This window comes from Hetaerina americana, unplaced genomic scaffold (genome assembly GCF_022747635.1).
Source record: "Hetaerina americana unplaced genomic scaffold, ioHetAmer1.1.p SCAF_85, whole genome shotgun sequence".
Taxonomy (NCBI): domain Eukaryota; kingdom Metazoa; phylum Arthropoda; class Insecta; order Odonata; family Calopterygidae; genus Hetaerina; species Hetaerina americana.
Window position 1 is genome coordinate 1,318,119 of NW_027287483.1, and position 22,631 is coordinate 1,340,749.

The 22,631-nt window shown below is 34.9% G+C and overlaps 1 protein-coding gene across 1 annotated transcript in view; it reads right to left on the bottom strand.

The window, feature by feature from the left end:
• Positions 1-16,445, bottom strand: part of LOC139698419 (serine/threonine-protein phosphatase 4 regulatory subunit 2-like) — a 36,707-nt gene extending 20,262 nt beyond the window's left edge. Inside the window, exons 1-3 of the mRNA XM_071597320.1 lie at positions 16,339-16,445; positions 15,673-15,910; positions 15,446-15,577 (exon numbers count right to left, since the gene is read on the bottom strand). Coding sequence (XP_071453421.1) covers positions 15,446-15,577; positions 15,673-15,910; positions 16,339-16,375 — 407 coding nt within the window. The 5' untranslated portion in view covers positions 16,376-16,445. The remainder of the gene's footprint in view (positions 1-15,445; positions 15,578-15,672; positions 15,911-16,338) is intronic.
• Between the last annotated feature and the right edge of the window lie 6,186 nt (positions 16,446-22,631).

Genomic DNA, 22,631 nt, shown 5'->3' on the forward strand with positions numbered 1-22,631 from the left:
ACAAAGACCATGCCTAACAGAAAAATATATACTCAGGTAAAGTTATAGTAGTTTGGTTTTCAACATTGGGAAATTATTTTCAATGAAATTCTTCACATTCAGTGCATCTCAATGCAAATTGCAGTATTTATTATTGTACATTAAAAGCACATAATTTATACAGAAATCTGAAAATAGGAAACCCAATTAATCATCCAGCCAAATGTAAGACTGAACATTAAAAATAGGAGGTAAAGGGACACACAGACAATATTTTCAATTCTTGCATTCCAAACACCACCTTGAAACAAGCGTTAACCACAGTAATAAGCAAGGGGAATGCATTCCTGGAAATAAGCCCCATTGATCCAGAAGTTTGCACATGAACAGAAAAATGAGGGGGGAGGGGCTGATCATTTTCCTGTGGTTTTCTAGGAAAATTTGGTACATTCATGGATTTAAAAAATAAGCTCACATGGGGATCACTCTTATGAGTATCAATCAGCAGGCGATTAGGACTGTTTCAACTCAAACAGAAAATAAATTTAAATTATCTTTTCACAAAGTAAATATGAGAGGATGAAATTTTGTGTTTAACACATCAGAGGAACCTTAACCTCTGTTATACAGACAACTGGAGCATACTCCACAGTATGCAGGATCACTTTATTGTTTAAGAATACATATTTAGCATGCTAACTTTTTACACAGGAATACTTTGCGAACAAACCTTAATTACTTAAAAAAATAGCCATTATTTGCAGATATATTCCAAGAATTTTGGGGGAAAATCATTCAGCACAACCGTTTCTAAATCAAATCACCAGATTTCCAGTGGAATGATTTACACTACCAAGATATCCTCCTTCAAAGTAATTTCAAAGACTTTTAATGGAAAGGAAATCCCTGTTTCACAATTAAAATATCCTAGAAACATTTTATTTGCCAGTGTGTCTCAAGTAGAGCAGAGCAGTAATTTGACATTCAGTAACCCAATTGGAGTTATTTATTAGCTCCATCAAGAGGCATTCCTTTCCCTGCCATCTACTCCAGCTCACTCATAAAAGATAGTTGCTAATGAACTATGATCTTTTGCAAAAGTTTTACCAACTGAACTCAAGTAATTTACTCATATCTCATTGGAAAACAATAACCTGTGATGGGTCTTCAGAAGCATTGCCCAATATTAGTTAGGACAAGTGAGTGGCTGCCTATGCCCAGATGGCTGAGCCATAATACTTATGTTTTCTTGAGGATAATTTAAAAAAAAGCAGAGTCGATGCCCAATTTTCTTGTTTAACTATTTGGATAATACTGAATTTTGTTCATTGTTATTATAATGTACTGTGTGATTTTCAACCTTGATGGAAGTGGGATAACATCCTCCCATACCAATCTTGGGTTCACAAGTTTTATTCACACCCAGGTGGGTTTTCCTTCACCACGCAAGGGCTTAAATGTTTGAGCACATACATTTTGTAATCTCATTTTAAAAATATATTTAAACGTACATAATTGGAGGTACTCTTCAGATATTTGGATGACATGTTTATTATCTGGTCTTATGGACTTAATACCTTGAACTCCTTCCTGGACCACATGAATACACAGAATCCAATCATCCGATTCACAAAGGAGGCGGAAAATAATGACCAGCTCCCCTTCCTAGACATACTAATTCACAGAAAAGAGACAGATGGCTAGGGTATAGTATTTATCACAGAACCACCCACACTGATCTTAATGGTTGCAGCCACCACCATTTTTCCCAACGTTGTGCTGTCCTGTCATCATTGATACTCAGGGTCAAATCTATAGCTGACTAGGAGAGCTTTCCAGGGGAATTTCAACATCTGAAGTCGACTTTTCTCCAAAACTGATACAGTGAGAGACAAATCTCCCTGGAGAAACAAAGAAGACAAACTCAGGGGACCAACGAAAAAACTATGGCGAGAGACTGTCTGCCATGCATCTCCATGATAACAAGAAAAATCTCCTGAATACTACAGAGATTCAACATCGCCAATATTCATCTACCACCAGCTGGTTAACATGAAGGACCCGATTGGCCTTAAGATTCCCAAGGTTAATAAAATACCTTGTGAGTGTGGTGAGGTTTATGTTGGCGAGACATGATGCACAATTGAAACCCAAATGAAAAAACACAATAGGCACCTGAGATTGGGACTATTGGAAAAATTAGGGATCACTGAGCACAACATTAGCCAAGATCACCACATCAAATGGGACAAGGCAAAAATACTATGCTGCTCATGTGGCTTTTGTGATCAGTTAGTCAAGGAGGCTATTGAAAACCATCTCCAAAAGAAGAATTCCAATAAGGATTTACATTTTTAATTATACAACACCTAGAGAGATCCACTCTAAAATGCATAGCAGACACTAAGCAAAATACTTGGCCAATCTAGAGATTACAAGATGAATTCAATCTACAGACCAATCTCAAGACACCTGAAACCAGGATGAACACTCAAAAAATTTGGCCAAATGACATTCAGAAGGCCTCAGCATGTCAGCAGCAATTGAGACACCTGATGAAAAACCCAAGAGAATTTCACTCAATAGATATGCCATGAAAGCATACCAATTGGGGGCACTGCCTGTGTGCATTAAATCCACCATTACTATTAAAACTGAAGATAAAGGATACGTGCCTAATGACAGAGCATAGAGGAGGTTGATGACATTGTTTACTTAGATAAAAGGGAAGGGATAGGATCAGGGCAAGGAGACTTATGGGCTTGGGTATTTAGAAGATCTTTCACAATGGACAGTAGGCTGCTTTCCATTCAAGGCAATGGGTCCTGTTTTTGCAAATGTGGTATACACTGATTATCTGTATTTTGAAGGGTGAAAGTTGATGTTGGCAGGCAGCATTAGTAATAGTATAACTGCAAATGCTCTTGAGAGAAAATTCCAAGTCAGTGGGGTTATTTTTTAGTCTAATATAAATTTTGTGCAAATAAAGTAATAACCAACACACAGACTCATGTAAGAGGCTGCCACAGGACATAGGCATGAATTAGGTGGCCAATCATATCAGGTGCAAATAAGCCTTCACAGTTGATTTTTTTGCATTACAATGGGTTTAGGAAACTTACTACAGTAATTTAACAATGTGCCATTTTCATAAGGGCAATTGGTATGAATGACTGAATTGAGAAAATCACTTAAATGAAACATAAAAAAAGTTATATTTCATATAGCACGCCTTTAAAAAATATAGTCATAATATTCTGGAAATTATTAAATGATCCAGCCATTTTCAATTATCCATTAACTCCTCCTCTTCAACTACTGCAAATTATCTACATGGTTTTGTACCAAGAACTATTTCTCCCCTGAAGAACGTTTCAAAATTGGAGTGTATGTACTTCATGCCATAAAATATGGTACTTACAATAATTGTTTCACCACAATCATATTCATAACTTGTCGAACACACCTACTCATAAACGGCCACACCTTTTATACAATGAGAAAGTACTAACGCAAAGCATATATTTGCATAATTCAATGGGATTTAAGCTAAATGATTGTGCCCAACTCATGTGATTATAAATATTATTCAAAAATCAAATTTCTTCTTCATAGTGATTATAGTTGCAGCTGATAACTTCAGTCTAATATTATTTCAAAAGCCGCAAGAAAAATTCAATGAAACACACATGGGACCTCATGCCTGTACCACGGAACCATACATGAACTTCACATGCTGGTATTTTTTTCAGAATAAGGACTCTCCAAGAGAAATGCTGTATTTTCTTTTTCTAGACCATAGGCTGTGCTTATTTCATCTTTACCTTTCTTATATAAATAAAAGCATCGAGCTTGACGGAGAAATAAGTAGGTAGGCTCACTGCACATTAGGGTATGATACAATGAAGTTAGTTTTCAATCATATAAATAACACTTTGAATGACAGTAATTGATGCTCAAGATATCTGCCAAGGCATTAAGAATCTGGCATTAAGGCTGAGATTAATTTCAGTAATCCTTTTAAGCTGGCAGGTGGCCCTGACTGCCACTTGCCATCCTCCAAAATAACAGGTATCCTTTAGCCAATAAAATTTTGCAATCACAATCATTACACTTAATCCTAGCTTCATGAGTGACATACTACATTCAATGAATAATTCAGTTTGACATATCATTATTCTTTTGGAAATAAAACACCTGTGCAGATTGTTTCCCATGCAAGCATTTATAAAAAGACATGGCTATTTCAGATGAACTGGCATTCTCACAACCACTCACAAAACTCTGAGAATGACAAACAACAAGTTGAAAACTAGGGCAATCATTAAATTTTGTGCATAAAATTACAAAATTACATTTTCCTAAATAATGGAATAATTCCTAAAATTGGGGCCATATTTTACTCAGCATTTGGTTATTTTAAGTGGCTCTTCAGTTTCAAAGAGTAATATTCTGTATGTGCAGGGCATATTGTAACTAAGCACTCTGGGCCAATCAGAAATCAATCTATCTTCCAATAGATACAAAGAGAATGACAGAAAACTAAAAGTTGCACAGGTAGTGTACTTTTTGGATTAAGAGTGAAAAACATTCATGTTCTCGCAGATAACACAGAGTACCAAGATTTTAACCCCCTCGAGTAAATAAGCACAACTTCATTTTGGTAATGATTTCTAATGGTAATGATTTCTCACAATAATGGTAATGATTTCTGGATAGCCTAACTCCAATTTCAATTTCAGGAAAATAGGAAAAACAATTAAAATTTATGAGTAATATTCAGGTCATATTTTTCCAGCCACGTTCCTTTCCATTTGTCAAAAGCTTTGGAAATAGACCTATTTTGACAAGTTTATACAATCATTTTACATGCAGGAGACACACTAAGTCATTTTTTCAATTTAAACCACTTTTCCATGATAAAGTTACCAAGTAATTTTTCATGCATTGTCACCAACACAGAACAGCCTAAGACTGGAGCTTTCATATGGGAGCTCTTCAGTACGAGAGCTCCTGAAGACACCTCAAGTAAAGGTTGATAAATGGTAGAAACCAGAATGAAGCCCAGGACGACTTCTATGGACACATCAGGAACACTTTCCAAGTAAAAAAAAGTTATGTTTACAAAAAAAATCATAAAATTGAAGACACAAAGGTACAAGGAAGAATAAACTCACATAATATATAGAAAAATGCACTCTGAGTAACTAAATGCTTAAGTATTTCATCAATCCAAGAACTTTATGAAAGCTGTAAACTGATTGATTCTTTACTTCATTTGGTGGTGTTTACTTTCAAGGTGCCATAATTAATTACTTACTTGCCTTGCAGAGAAAGCCTTCAGTCTAATTCAGCCAGCTGACTTCCTCCTAGATTCTACAGCCTTGAACAGGAAGAGTAATTCTTCAGATAGCAAAAAAACACTATCATTCCTTCCTGCAAAATGTACAACAGCAACACCTGGGAGGACACCTAGAAAATAAATGCACTTGTCAACAATGTCACACAATTTATGCTGGCAAAACTGCACAATTATTTTGAAATTATAAAGATGGAAAAGGTTTCATTACTTACACGAAACAAGAAGACGCCCTAGCCATTGATCGGATGGCTTAGATGATGACTCCGTTACGACTCCTTGCATCTCTTCTATACTTCTCTCCAAACTGGAATTGTGTGTCGTTTATTCAAACGCCAATTATCGCAAAAGTTGATATGATTTAGAAGGATGTAGACGCTACAGTATACTAGCTTGATCTGTCCTGTGGCAACTCTTTCAAAATTGACTAGTTCACAAAATAAGTGCCCTGTACAGCAGGAATGAATCTAAGTCGCCTAAGTTCTCATACCCAAACACCAGGACATTCTCATTCTGGTTTGATCGCAGTTATTGATGATGCAACAGGAAGATGAGTTTCTTTCAAAGGTTGTCACTAAGATTGAAACATGGCTACATCATTTTGATCTTGCGAGTAAGCAGAAAAGCTCTGTATACAATATCTCAGACAAAAAAAGTCAGTGATGGTTACTGCTGGAAAAAGTTGCCATATTTTTCCATATTCTGCGAATGGTGTAACAGCATGTTTAACCAGAGCATGCAACTGCAGTATACTGTAGTGATGTACTGAAAATTCTCGCAAGCATAGCATAAAGCTAATTTCTAAACAAGAGGCTGGACGCTGTACCATAGTAATGCACAGCCACACTTATTACCTTTTGACAATTTTCAGCTTATTTGACCACCTCATGAACTGCAGCTTTGAGCTTGCAGTTCCTGAAGTAAATGGCTTCAGTTACCAGTCATATATACTTGGCTATGACTCAATATAACAATAAAAAACCCATCGGTAAGAAAGCAGCATTTTTAATGCGATTAAAAAGTACCTAATCACGATTAAGGCCCAGATAAATATGCCCAAGATTCTTGATAAATTTTTAAACTGGAGACAAGATAACCCTGCAGCGTGTCTGCAAGTTGAATGAATTTTTCCCTTCATTAGTCCAAATTAACAAGGGCTACACATCATATTGTAACAGGAATTTGAATAATGCACCTAGTATAATTATATTTCTAAGAATTTTTACTATTTTGGTATCATCTATTTCATTTCAATTAGGATTGATTATTATTAGCAAGAGATACCACCCTAAGAACAACTTTTGATGACAAAGAATTGTAGAAGAGATTTGAACATTGGTGTTTACACAAAAACCCTAATAATAAGAGGGTAGTTTGAAAGGTTCATGGGATCACCATCAGATGCCAGCACTAGCGCAATGAATTTCCCGCATTTTTATCCGTAATCCTTTATGAGCCAACATGTAATACTTCAGTGATCTGCAAAGATATTTGTGTTGTGAACACCTCTCTGTTGTTGCTCCCATGCGGTGATTTGTGAATATGGAAAAAAATTGAGATTACAGCAGTGATTAAATACTTGGTAAAGAAAAATTGAGATTCCAGCAGTGATTAAGTACTTAGTAAAGAAAGTTACGAAAGCAAAGGAAATTCATCCTAACTTTCAGAACACTATGAGGGACTCGGCTCCTTTTCATTCAACTGTTGCCAAGTGGACAAATGAGTTTTTTAGGTCAGGACAGCTCAGATGATGATATGTGAAGAAGTCAGTAAAAATGTGCCACTACCCTAGAAATTATTGGACAAGTTCATAAAATGTTCATCGAGTATTGCCAACTGAAAGTGGAGAAATCACAAGCTGTAGGGATACAATCTGAATGGGCATATCACATTTTAACAGAGAAATTGGATATGAGAAATTATCTGCCCGATGGGAGCAGCAACTCTTGATGCAGGGTCACAAAGGCATCACAATGGAAATTTACGAACAATATTTGACCTGTTTTAAGAGCAACCAACAAGATTTTGTTGTTTGAAGATTTTGTGACCACAGATGAAACTTAGGTACACTACTATATCCCAGAGACAAAAACAGCGATCAAAGCGGTGGAATCATGTTGATTCATTACCAGCAATGAAAGCAATGGCTGGTGATGGCTTCAGTTTTCTGGGAGGCAAGAGGGATTCTGCTGATAGATTATCTTCCCACAGGTCAAACAAATACTGGACAATACTACGTTAAACTCCTGGATCAACTGCAGCAAAAGATACACAAAAAAGACCGGGTTTGGCAAGGAAGAAAGTCATCTTCGTCAAGAAATTGTACGCTCACACACGAGTGTGGTTGCCATGGCAAAATTACAGACAAATTTTTTCCACATCCACCTTATCCACCTGATTTGGCTCCATCCGATTTCTACCTCTTCCCGAAGTTCAAAATTTTCCTTGGCGGATGGAGATTCTCTTTAAAGAAAGAACTAACAGCTGAAGTAGATGGGTATTTTGCAGGCCTTGAGGAATCCAATTTTTCAGATTGGACCAAGACATTGGAAAACCAATCAACCAAGTGCATTAGCATGTAGGGAGACTACATTGAAAAATAAAAGTTTCATTGAGGTAAGTCATATATTTCTAATCCATTTCAAGAACTTTTCAAATTACCCTCATAGAAAACGGGATATTAATATTTCCACAGATTCACGGGACCTAAACTGAAGCAATGAATCTTTTACAAAAATTTGCCAAAACCTTCCTGTTACAGTAGAACCTCAGATCATAAACAAATCCCCTCAAGAAAAATACTTTTTTAGGAACACTAAATTCAGCTCACAAACAGGCAGTCACATTCTACAATGGCAGAGATCTTGATGCTCCGTCCAATTCACACAAGACCAGACAGACACACTGGCACTGGTGCTCCTAGGGTCTGAGCAATGAGAGTGCACAAGCTACATGGTAGCATCACTCAGAATTGTCTGCATTTCAACTACATTGGAAATAAGAAAATGACAGAGAGTTGAAAAAACTGATATATTATTAGGAAAACAGTATTTATGTCTGGGATCTTACTATATGATTTGGTATAGCAAAATCATAAGATGCCTTCAGCTAAAAAATGGATGATCAAGTAAACTGATGTCATAAGAAGCACAAGAGTTATTAGTGAACAAAGAGCCCAACTGATTGATGATGTGAAGTCACTGCTGATTTTCATAAATCAGAAACAGCTGATGATAGTGTGTCTGAAGCTCTAATTTGCCCATGACTAAAATGATTAAAGGATGACTTTTTAATAAAAAAAAACCTGAAATGAGTACTTCAAACTGAACTGTTCAAAGCTAGCCAAGGATGAGTTAACATGTTTAAGAAGAGAACTGGAACACATACAATTAAGCATTCACAGCCTGCAAGCTCAGATCAAGAAGTTATATGTTGACTTTGCTTCTCCAGCAAGTATTAAAGGGTGACAATCTTGCTTATTTTAGAGGAAAAAACAAATAGGACCAACATCACTTGGGAAGATATCACTCTGCCAAGACATAATCCAATGAAAGACCATTTGATTGTTGACTAAGTGGAAATGCAAGAAGAAACGTCAAGATCAAGACATGCTTAACTACCAGTATGAGAATCTGAGGGTGGAGAAAATTGGCAGGTATTATTAGACAAAGAAAAGTAAAACAGTAAGTAAAACAATCACTGCTGGCTAAGGGTAGGATTTTTTGATGACACTGGGGCTATACACTTCATCCTCAGACCTATTCAAGAGGAAAAATTACCCTTACGTCTGATACTACATTAAATGGTGTCTGGCTCAACCTAGTGAAATCATAGCTTGAAAAATTAGAAAAACTTGATAGACCTCAACAAACCATTTCACTTTGGTTTCAACTGTGATAAAATTTGGGGAAATTTACAAAGGTTTTCTGATTCTTTTCATTCCCCATTATAAAATAGCTCATTATTTAACTCTGAAATCTGAAACCCCACACTACACAGTTCTTCAATTCTATATACTTTCTATCTCCATTTATGTTTTTTAATTTCCCTATCATCAGTATCATCCTAATTTTTTAACTCCATATTCTAAGTGGTTTAGCCCTTCACACCTTCTTCTACATTGCTGCAGTCAATTCTGCTTCGCAAGGATTTTGTGAGACAACAAACAAGGAAGCTCTCCAGCTGCTGGTTACAATACAGTCCACTTCGCCATATTCCAAAGTTACCCCGAAAAAGTCCCATAATTGCTAGGACTCATTTTGACACTTGCTTCGATCATAATTTCTAGAGATATATAAATGAGATGGATTCATGTTGCCTTCCTTGTTTTTAATAAAATATCACTGAAGTGGCCGCTTCCCTGAGGTCAGCTGCCCTTGCCGTCAAATTGCTGAAGGACAGACGCTGACAGGATTACCTTTCATCCGGCTCTTATCCTTTGACCTATCTGGCATTGGGAACCCTACCAGGAGCAATTGCTACTGCTCCTTCCAGTACTGATCTGGGGGTCATTAGAACACATTAGTCTTTCCACCACATCATGGTTGTAGACCATAGGGAGGGAGCATCCCAATGCCCCTCAGTATTTCTAGCATCAACTTGCCCTGCCTTATTCAAAACATGCAATGGCTATACCTTTCCCCAACCATGCCTACAACTTAATTTTTTTTCCTTTCCATCCATTTTATTTACTCTATTCTCCTCCACACTTACATCTGAAAGGCCTCCAAATTACACTTATCCTCTTGCTGCAATAAACAAGTTCCTGAGCCATACAAACCTATGCTCCATTTTAAAGTTTTCACTTGTCTATTCTTCACGTTTTTACTTAATTTTCAAATCATCAACTCCTACCTCTTTGAAATAACTAATTTACATAATGAAATTCTACTTTTAAAGTCCCCATCACTCTGCACACTCTAATCCAGAACACTTCCCAATTAGGAGACCGTTTTACCTGTCCCAATTTATATCCCCAAATTTTAATGATTATCTCAGCCTTTCTATTTTTGTTGAACTTAGCTTCATTTTCTCATGATTAACTCTCACACCATCCTATCACACTGATTCTGCAATGCCCTAAGCAATGATATATTCTTTGCCATCCGGTTACTAACACTGTTTATAGGAAAATTATAACTGATTTGAATACATAGCATAGCTCTCCGTCCTAATTCCTCTTTCATAAATGTTCATTGACTAACCCATAAAAACTATTCCTTCATTTTAATCCAATAACTAAAATAGTGCTGCAGGGTTGTATCTATTCTCACACTCTTCTTCAATTTCATTCCTTACAATAGCCCAAACACCTTGCCAAATGTCTTTATCATGTAGTTCATCTACATAGGCAGTCTATATTTAAGTCTGAATATAAAGCTATTCATACATAATTGCCCACTGCTGAAGAAGATAGCATTTTGCATTAGCAGTTTCCAAATACCAACAAAAAACCTAATGTGTACGTATTTGTTTTCCGTTACTGTGTATAAAGGCAATAAAAAATATCAAAACATCCCATGAAGAAGTTAAAACAGGTATATATCATTTATGGAAACAACTGAAAGTTCCTAGGCAACACAGAATTTTTGGCAAATGATACTGATGAAATCCTGTGAAGTTTGCAAGCCTACTCATGCCCTTGACCTCACAAGGAAGTAGGTGAAAAATTGACCACATAAATCGGTGTACCATGCAAACACGTTTCCCTAAATATCACTGCAGAAACAGGGGATGACTGTCTAACATGAGTTCAGTGGCTAATTGACATTTTTGAATTCACTCTACAATCATCTGTAGCTGGTTCCTAAAAGGAATCAGGGTAATATGCTATATGATTTTATAGCAAAGTGAAAAACCTTACAGATGAAGTACACTAAAAAATAAGAAAACACACAGAGGAACAAAGGAACAGCAAAAGAATGGTGCCTCTGATTCTTACATTAATTACTAGAGGAAGAACTTTGTGTAATTCTTAAGGATGAAGGAGCTTTTATGAGAAAACCAGCCAGACATCCCATCATAGAATATAGATTAGTCAAGTATGATGTATAGGGTACATAAGGTATAGATAACAATTTGTTTAAGCCACATCAAGGGAAAAAGTCATCACAACTTGGCACTTTTTCAGCACCTAACACCAAGTGTGGCTGGCTGTGGTGCTCGCAACACCTCATTGAGAATTAATTTTAAACATGTGTGAGAGTAATTTTAAATATCTGTAAAAAGGATATGTGGGGGTGCATGATTAAAAATCCATATTAGGTTCTGACACAGGTGGGAAAGTCAGCGGAGATTTGATCAAGCTATATGATTAAGCTGTGGTTAACCAGTGGGGCAAGGGGTGACCCAAGGCCAAGTTTATTTGTACCAATCATTGCTGAGTGCATAAGAAAATCAGTGTGGCACATGAGCAATTAAGATCAATGTAAATAAACCAAAAATTTTGAGGAGGAAGGCTGCATTTCATGTTAAATGGGAGGATGAAAATTAGAGCAATTGGAGCAGTTTACTTATGGAAATGTTTGAAAACAAGATGTTCAAATAAGTTGGGGAATCAGAAAAAGAATTACGTAAGGGAAAGAAGCTTTCATAGGGAGGAAATATTTGCTGAGATTGAAGCTTAAGTATGTTCACATTGTCACGAAAGGCAATTGGATTGAATTAGAAGTCGATGAGGAGGAGCTAGCACGGATTTGTAGCCATAGCATGAACTCGCTACAGGAGAACTGGAATAGCTTCTTCATAAACATAACAGTTCCAGGCTTAGCTTTGTGGAATTCCTTCATGATGAGGGTATAAAAAGAAACTTTACACATACACATTAAGATTTAATCTTTATGTGGGAGTGCAAAGTTTTTTTTCTACTCTCATAGCTTTTTCATGATTAACAAATGACGGTGACAGTGGAAACATTTTTTTCAGTGACTGACTAAGGGCAATTTTCTTGCGGTCTAGGATGGATTGATCCATTTTACATTGTTGTTTTGATTCATGAACAACTCAGTTCAACAGTTTACTGAATTGAAAAGTTCATGAACTGAGGTTTTGTTGTGTATTTTCAATCAAAAAATAGGATTACAAAGAGCATGTACTTGAATAGAAAATGCTATACAAAAAGAAAACTAATAGTTTGGCTATACTGGTATTGATCAAAATCAAGGGCTAATGGAAAATTAGCACCACTTGTATCAAAATTTAAAGTAGCATTGGACAGGCATCGAGTAGAGAGCATATAGACTAGCAAGGTACACGCAACCTATACATAAAAATGGAACAAACCACCCAATATTTATGTGGCTGAAGTTTCACTAATATTTCAATTTACAGAAGGTGCATACAACCCAATAATCAATCGTACATATTTTATTTGTGAGAAATCAAAAAAACTTCCCAGATTCTATAAATATTACACTATCTGACACCCCAGGTGTGAAAACCAAAAAAAAAACTTTGTGAATGCTGTTTACGAGGAAAGCCTATACCCAGATTTAATAACTATTATAATATCTGACACCCCCAGTGTGAAAACCGAAAAAAAAACTTTGTGAATGCTGTTTACGAGGAAAGCCTACACTCCTACATGTTTTTTAACTAAGTTGAAATTTCTCATTCTGACAAAAATTACGAACTAAAAACATAGCTTTAGAACAAATTAAAAACATGATTTTTAAAATTATAATGGCAATCAATTTTCAACACTGAAAATATCCAATCTTTAAAATGGTAGATGGAACAAAATCCAATTAACAAAAATTAAAGGAACACGAGATAACACTAAAGTAATGAAACAAAAACAAATCTGAAGGAAGTAACTCAACATAATTATATTTTACAAAATAACAATAAAATTAGGTATTACATGGAGATTTAAAACAACTAACTGAACAAATAAAAAGCAAGTAGCTACAAATCACCAGGTTAGAATGAACAACAATTAACAGATTAGTAAGAACACTAGTAAAAAGGTTAGTAAGCATTCAAGTGAGTGTGTTAGTAATTGAACATTAACAGAGGTTAGTGCATAAAACAAAACTAATAAGACTCCTAGCTATTAGTCAGCAAGGACAACAACAATCTTAATTTTTTTAAGACAGTCCTGTGACCTAAACTCAAATTTGTGGAAATCCATAACACATAGTAAAAAAATACAATGCATCTTTCCACCAATTTTATTAGGAACAATAAATTGGTGGAAAGATACAGATCTTTTTACTCCAATGTGAAAAATATTATCTTTTATATAATAGAGTAGTAAACAAAACAATCTGAATTCTCTGTTTTACAACAAAATTGAATTAATCTCATTCTTCGCCCAATAATACAGGCATATCACTGCTGCAATCATTATCAAATCATGACTTTTTTCACAGGCATGCTTCCATTAGTAAAAGCTTGTGCTCAAACTTGTTAAATTGGGTTAGTACAAGTGGGATTAAATGAGATTGCACGAGCTTCGTTTGCGTGGTTTTCTCCTACAGAAAATAAAACATATTAATGGCCATTAGCCACAAAGAAAAAATATTGAGCAAATGAACTTTCAGTCACAGTAAATACTCTAAAGCTGCTATAACCTTAAAAAACTTAGAATTTAAAACATATAACAATAAAATAAAAACTTAAAAGAAAAGGGAAGGGTTTTACAAAGAGCTTTGGAGCCAAAAATAATTCAATGCTTGAGTATGTAATCTGAAGTAACTTGTCACTAGCCACTAATAATTAACATTCAAGTATAAGAGGCATAGACAAAATGGTTTATGCAAGACATCAATATATTTCGATTTAATTGCATGGAAAAAACATCAAAAACTAACACCATTGATTTGTTTCAAATTATCCTAATTTGCAACTAAAAATAATCAGAAAAACATTATCCTGCACCATTCTGGGCTAAAAACCATACAACTTTGAAAGATTCTAAAAACTGTCATATTCCCAAATAATATAAAATTAAGAAGGAGCCTCATTTGAAAAAGTAAATTTAAAAATGCCAGGTTTCAGCACCAAAAATTATTCTGCTATATATCATGCAAAAACTATTCACAGGCTAAAGAAATGATCATCTACACTGAAATTGGAAGGCTAAATTTTACGGCTCGAATACTGCACAGAGATGCCATCAATATTTCATATTTAAACTTTGGGTACTTCCTACACTATTAAAAGATAGTCACAGGCCACAAAGATGATAATGAACTGACTATATGAAGCAGTTATAAGAATGTAAAGTTTATTATGTTATTAAACAAGCTCGAAAATATCATGTTAACCAAACCCAGGGTACTGCCTATCGAGCCATGATAGAACAGGAAAAATACACTGAATTTCACAAAACTTAACTGAATGTCTAACAGACCCCAAAGCTACTAGGATGAGGTTTTAGTAACTTTTTTATCAAATTCATCTACAGATGAACAAATCCTACCTTTCAAAACTTTAGTGTGATACATGAAGATGCTAGGATAAAAATGGAAATGGCAGGTTAATGGATAACATTTCAACCAAACAGTTGGCTGCCAAGTTCTTACTTACATTAGTTATCAGCCACCAGGAGTCAAGTTTCTCAACATTACGAGTCAATGTACAAGTCTTTACCAGAGGATAAGTCCTCAATACAATATAAACCTATCCATTTAAATATCATAAAATGTAGAAAAGTAAGTGCTGCACCACACACTATCATTTGTTGACACAGTACGGGAAAATTATAAGAACTTGTAAACTGATTCGTAACTTTGAGAAAACGAGCATGGGGTTTCAGAATATTTAAAATGGATGAACATGCAAAATACCTTGTCAGTCCACACCATTCTAGAATTTGGTGGAATAAACATTGAATAATTATTAATATGACACTTTTGTTACTATGTACAAACGAGGAGATGGTTTAAAATTTATCATGCGAATCGGAATGCATGTTTACAATTGATATTAGAAGCAAATGGATTCGACATCCCAAATATGATGACTTATCAATTTCGTAGGACGACAGTGATCAAACTGCTTCAATTTCGTGAGAAATTGTGCAATATTACTGAAAAGGGATTAACTTGTTGAAGCCATTTAAAAATAAAAAGCCCATCACTCTTAATAAATGAATCAACTTACGAACATCCTGGTTCCACTACACTAACGACCAACAAATTTTTTTCAAGAGCTCTCATATATTTGTCGATGCGGTTATATTCCTTCCTCGGGCTAATGAGTAGTTCACTCAGTCGTTGAATTGTGAATGGAGCACTAAAACATGAATTAAAAAATTAAAAATAAGTTCACCGTTGGCCGTCCACAAACACAATTTTAATAATTGCAAGAAAACAAAAAATTGTCTTCACCTCCTAAATGTATCAAAACGTTCCAGAATCTTGGCTTTCATCCCCTCATAAGAGAATTCTTCTGTCGTCTCCGACGTTGGGCTAGATTCGTAAAATTGATTGAGGACGTGTATGATTTTCGTGCGATAAACATACTTGATTTTGGGCCATGGATAGAGTGGATCTCCAGATTTGGCTACTATAGCGAGAAAGTCTTCTAACTCTTTGGGCAGTTCTTTGAGCCTCAACCTTTCACATTCTGTAAAAAAACGAAGCGTCGTCAAACTTAATGAAAAGAAATAATGTCTCAACTTTGAAGACACTGCGCGATAAATAGAAAGTGCTAAAACAAATCATACAATTCCATTGACTAAGATAAACAAACAGTTCCCGGTAATAGAAATGTAAACTAACATACACGACAAAACAAATATTATTTAAAACTAAAATGAATAAAAAATAATTTTAACGATGATTGGGCATTTAGCAAGGCAATCTGGAGTTATGCGCACATATAACTATAATCTTCTCGCCAATGAACATTGTTTACAGTAGCAATATGACAAAATAAAACCTAAGCATAATCAGAAATTCCAGTTAAAGTAGGCAATAGTGAGAAAATGCTTTCGAAGAATGTCCACATTTAAACGAAGAGTGTACTAAATTCTATCTATAACATAGAATTACCTTCGATTTTGTGCAATAGCTCTTCAAAATTCGCCATTTCTAAATTAAATACAGAGTGAATTTGGCTCGTCAAGACTCGTCAACTGCAAGTAACCACTAGTAACGAGTTAAATTATCGTATCCCACTCCGATCCCACGGAGCAATGCTACCAACGTATGAATAAGATTATCCTGTAAAGTAATTATAAAAAAAAGGTCCAAAAGGAGATAAAAAGTTTATTCTTAATATCGTGTTGGAGGTTATTCATACTTAAGGTCTGCTTACTTCATGAGTGAAACTTTAGAGTCGTTATGAATGGGGAAAGAGAACGCCTAAAAGCATACCAACATAAAATAATTTAGCGGACGAGAGACCTTCGGAAATACCAGCGTGGAATTCAAAGATAGCATTGGAAAATGAAATAAAAAATCTTCATAAAACGGATTTTACAATGATAATATGCGCCAAATATGGAAAAATAATAGCATCAAGGTATGCCGTGACTTCTATGGCCGAAGAAGCCCAAAAATTATATTTCTACAAACAGAAAATTCTTAAAAATTCCAGAATGTTTATTCCTACCACATCTTATGCATATGCTGTAAAATAATTCTTAATCATTTATTAATACATTACTCCAACAATTTTGGAGATTGTTTTACTCCATGGTATTTGTTCACAATTTAAATAACGGTTAACTTTTGTGCTTCCTTCCCATAAATTGAACTCCTACCTGTTACAAATAAATATTACTATTTTGTAGATACAGGTATAATAACCCAGAGGTAACATTGATAATATTAAATACCAAGTGAAATATTTATAATCTGAAGGCGAAGTTTATAATGAAAACAAATATCAAAAGCGGCACTTATTGAGATAGGAGCAAATGGAGTAGATTGAGACAAGGGAAAATAGCGAAAGTAGAAGGAGTCGCAGTAGATATCTAACCAGGCGCCGAGCTGATTCACAATAAATATTGAAGGCGCTTGGCAGAATAGCGAATCTGCTGCATAGTTTGGAAACTGGGATCGTGTAGACATTTGAAATCAATACAAAGTAATATAAACTGCATGTCAGTGCTAAGGAATAACTCCTACAAGATAACAATGAGCTTGTTCCATTTTGTCACAAAATACACGAAAGTCCCCATAATTTGAGCTGTACACTGATGCAATAACTAAATAGAATTGTATACGCTGAAAATAAATCAAAAGAATCCTGGATAATAAAGAGCTTCAGATGACCCTCACTCCCTTGCATGCCACTTCAATTAAATGATCCGCTAGGAAATGTGGGCACCAATCCTGTACATTTATCATAAATACACCACAATCATTTTAACAGTACACAAATCAGCTCTAATGCCCATAGCAATAACACATCCCAAGTAACGATAAGTCTCTCTTCTTATATCCATGCCTGGAAAAAGGGCTAGCTATTGCAGTAAATGCTCAGTGAACAAACTGTAGTCCTGGAGAGGTTGGTGTCCTAATTTCTGTGATTAAATTCTGCCATTCTTTCATTTAAGAACCCCTACTTTATTTCATCAATGAATTTCTTGCCCAAGGTGTTTTCCCAACACCTCTCAAAACTTGGAAAGTTTTTCCTATTTATAAAAACAAAGGAAGTAAGATTAATCCTATAAACTATCAACCAATTGCTTTATTCTTAATGTTTGCTAAAATATTTCTAAGTAGACGCATACCTTTTAGTAAAATTAAGTTAATATCAAGTCGTCACCATGGGTTCATGAAAAACATATCCACCATTTCAGCCACACGTGAGGCCATAAACTTTATTTTGACCTATTCCAAGAAACTGGCCATTTCTTAGATTTAACCATAGCCTTTGTCTCAATAGTTCATATCATTCTCGCCAAAATATTGCATAGCTTGGCATGAGATAGGAAGGCAGTGGATCCAGTCATATTTTAAATATCGTGAGGATACAGTCACTGTAACAGTTAGTGGTTATGAATACATTACCAAAAGCAAATCCAAATCCATAGGAGTGCCTCAAGGCTCTATTCTCAGTCCAATACTTTTCTCAATTTATATTAATGATCTGCCCTCAGTTTCAATGAGAGTCAGTGGGTTTTAACCAATTCTACATGCTAATGTTACCAGTAAGATTCCGAAACCTAAATAAATCTATTAACTTCAAAGAGTACATTAGGATTGCAGCTGGTAATACACTGGTGCTTAGAAAAAAGTCTGAAACTGAACAATGAATAATCCCAGGCATTATATTCCTCTCTCAACCCATCCAAACCCAGTCTTACAGCAACAGTGAATTGCCAAAATATAGAAGTTATCACATCCACAAAATATCTTGGCCTCTACTGGACTCAAACTTGATATGGGAAACTTAAATAAACTTCCTTTCAGGAAAATTAAGTTAGGCATGTTTCCTTTGAAGAACGCTGAAGAAAACATCAAATCATATCAATCAAATCATATTAAAATTGCATAAGAAGACTATTCGCATTATAGCATCTAAACCTCTAATTTTATCCACCTATTCAATTTTTCAAGATCTTGGGTTCCCACCTTTACCATCCATACACATCCTATTCCCAGTAATATACATGAAACAACATCTGTCAGACTTCCAGACAAATTCTCACAACTACAGTCACCAAACAGAAGTCAAACTTGCATATATATATATATATATATATATATATATATATATATATATATATATATATATATATATATATATATATATATATATATATATATATATATATATATATATATATATATATATATATATATATATGATTAATCCTGAAGCACCAAGTACTTCCTCATAGTCAGTATAAATTACATCAATTTGATTAAATTCATTAATCTTATCTAAAATATAGTTTTGAAGAGCCTATAGATTTGTTATTATGGACTTACCTAAATAAAAACTATGCTAAAATGTGTCTAAATGATAGGCTATCATATCCATGTCCCAGATTTTCAAATGAATTGACAACAGACTGGAATAGAATGAAATAGACTAGAATAGTAGGAAATGAATAAATTGAATGGATAGGCAATTGCATTTAATTCATCTATTCACAGGCTATTGCCCGATTATATCACAATATAAAAACCAAGATAACTGCTTATATGAGCAGTATAAAAAAGCAAAATTAAAGCAACAGAAAGCAAATAAAATAACTGCATTTACAATAAGATCATACAAAAGTATCAGGAAATATTTTCATTTGTTCTATGACAACTTGTGCGGAAATTTTTGATGAAGCTTTTGAAATAAATAAGAGAGATAGTGGAAATTGCAAATTGCTGGTAGCACATTATAATTACTTATCATTCTAGGAATGGGAGCATAATAAATTTAATGCATCTGCAAAATTAAATGCTTAACACATTGGGACTTCTCTTATTAAAACTAAGCACTTCAAATTGTATTTAACCAAGGAGGGAAGGGTAGACAATTAGATTATTATATAACTTAAAGAGAAAAATTAAAGCTGCTTTGTAACATTACACCCTGAGTTATGGCATGTGTAAATCATCAATAATTTCACCATAAGCAACATCATAGAAGGTATCATGAACCTGAAATTGTATTTAGAGGGTCTTCATTCAGATATTGATGAATATTGAGGAGAGTGAATGATCCCAACTTGCAAATAAATTGTCAAGGTGCCATATCAACTTGGGCAAAGAGAAGATGAAAATAAAAACAGTTGCTGAAATAATGAAGTACATGCATGAGTAACTGCAATGGTACTGTACTTTATTATTTGATAGAGATGTTGTAAAACAATTTATGTACAGTGTCATCTTAGGGAGGGACCCTGTGATTCCGGCCCAAGGCCTCATTCTTTGTTACCATGTGGTGTGGGATAGAATCGTGTCTCAGGAAGTTCATTAGTGAATGAAAGTGGACAAGAAGAAATATGTTATATTTTTTTGGTTTAAATCTTAGTATTTTTCGAATAAATGGAAAATTATAACTGATAAAAAATTAATATCCTGTACCTTTTTTTAGACAAAACGCCTACCAATAGAAATGAATTTTGGAATCTAGGGGTCTCCTATATTGTTTGTATGTAGAGTGAAGGTGGCATCCTGCCTAAAGCTCCCTTCTGCTCAGCTAAAATTGGTTACACATTGAGTTGTATTACCATTACCATTTTTCCATGGCTTTACTAACACTTCTATTCAAAAGTTCATTTTGAGGTGGAGACTTTAAACTGGGCCCCCACTTAAATACATGGGTGGTCTGTAAAGTTTATGACCTCAAAAATTTCAGAAAAAATGTCTTGCATCTTTGTTATGTCGGAAACTTTTCAGACCACCCTGGTATGTCTCTGCATTTAGACTCTTTTACAATAACTCTCTCAAATATTATGTTTCAGTGCTTCTGAAGTTATTCATACTTGTACGGTATTCAAACAGCTGTTTTTACTTTCATCTAATCTCAGTCCAAGTTAATTCAGTACATTTTCCACACTTGAAATCCTTCATTCTCCTGACTATTCACCTTTTTTCTGAATGAAAATCCTCTGGATATTTCCACCATCACCTTCTCCTAATAATTTGCAGCCGGCAATAGTATTTCATTTATTATTTTTTAAATGTATTTACCTATGACATTTATGAATTATACAATATTACAATATCGTGCAATATTACTGGAGTTTACAGTAACACAGTTGTAAATATATACATACAAAGTAATCATATGATAAAATAATTGAGCAGTAAAACTATATTTCAGTTAAGTATAGTATTTAAAATAGGTAATAGTATATTGGTAAAAATGCAATGTACATTCGGGTCCAGTAGTTTTCAATATTTAAGATAGATTGATGGGTAGTTTAAAAGTGATGGAGAGACATTCAGGTAATTGGGTGGCCATGGTTTTGTGGTTGTTCAGGAGAGGGAAAGGTCTTTGCAGATTTATTTGAGGGACTGAATGCCTATGAAGTATAGTGGAGGCTATTTTTTTGGAAAGGTTCAAGGCATGCGAAGATTTCTGAGTGTAATGGTGTGAGGGTGGAATAGGACAGGATTGAAACATTGTGACCGTTATCATAACTTTAGTGATGAAGGTAAATGTGTTTAGGAACTGGTAGAGTTGGACAGGGAAAATTTTTTTTGGCTTTGAAAGGATTCTAGTTAATTGTGTCAAAGGAGTGGGGCATGGGGAACAGAAAGACAAGTGTTGTGGGATTCAGAGTTCTTGCTCATGCAATGTCCTCAAATGGAAAGGAAGTATTGGAGGGAGCATTTATTAAGTGAAGTGTGGGAACGGTTTAAATGTTAGAAATGTTGTGTGTTGGTAGGCTTGACATGGACAGTGAGGTGGAATTTGCCTTCAGAAAGGGCAATGTTAATGCCTCGTTAGAATTTACAGTTTCTAAGGCAAACTTTTAAACTGTTTCTTAATGTATTCAAATGGCTGAGTGCAGCATATAGAATGAGCTATTTTTCATGCTGACTGGTACCGTAAAGGAATAACTGTGGCAGTCATATTAAGTTTAAATTATCTTTCTTAGACACCCGGTGAGCACTCAAATGTGTTCATTGTAGAATTTAAGGTCATCCGGTGGGATAACAGATAATAAGTATAGCATATGAGTACAATGTACTTCATTTTCCTAAAATAATAGAGCAGTAATATATATTACAGTTTAGGAACAAGGAGGGGCCACGAGGCGAAAGCAGTAGTTCTGCAGGAGACAGGGCAAAAAGTCATAACAAAAACTTGGTTAAAACAGCACACTAGGGGCAGTAAATTGAAAATTCCTGGACATACAGAAATATAACAGTTTGACTGAATTTAAACTAGGCACTGATTTAGGAACAGCGTGAAAAATTTGCAAATTCTTGTAAGCGATCATAATTCACTACTACACTTCTTATTTAATACTAATGATGTGTAAAGTCAGATTCTAGAAGTGGAAACAGATAGGGTGATTGAGGAAATGGAATGCCGAAGCATAAACGCTGAGAAAAGAAAGGAGTATTAGGTGGCAGGTAGTAGATAATTGTAAGTGAGGACAGGGGATTTTTCCATTTTTCTTCATTTGCAGGAAAATGTCTAAAAAGGTATATCGAAAACTTTAAATGACACTGCAGGAACTGTAAATAGGAAAAGGATGGGGAACCCATGAAGCAAGATGTGGTGCTTTTCCAACATATTTCACAGCCGACATTTCTGGTTGGCACAACTGGGAAAATCAGCTATTGCTGAACCCCACATCAGTAACGACCAATCAATCTAATTGGATGAAGTTAAAATACGTAAATCTTCCTAGGATATTGGTCAGCCTAGTCAA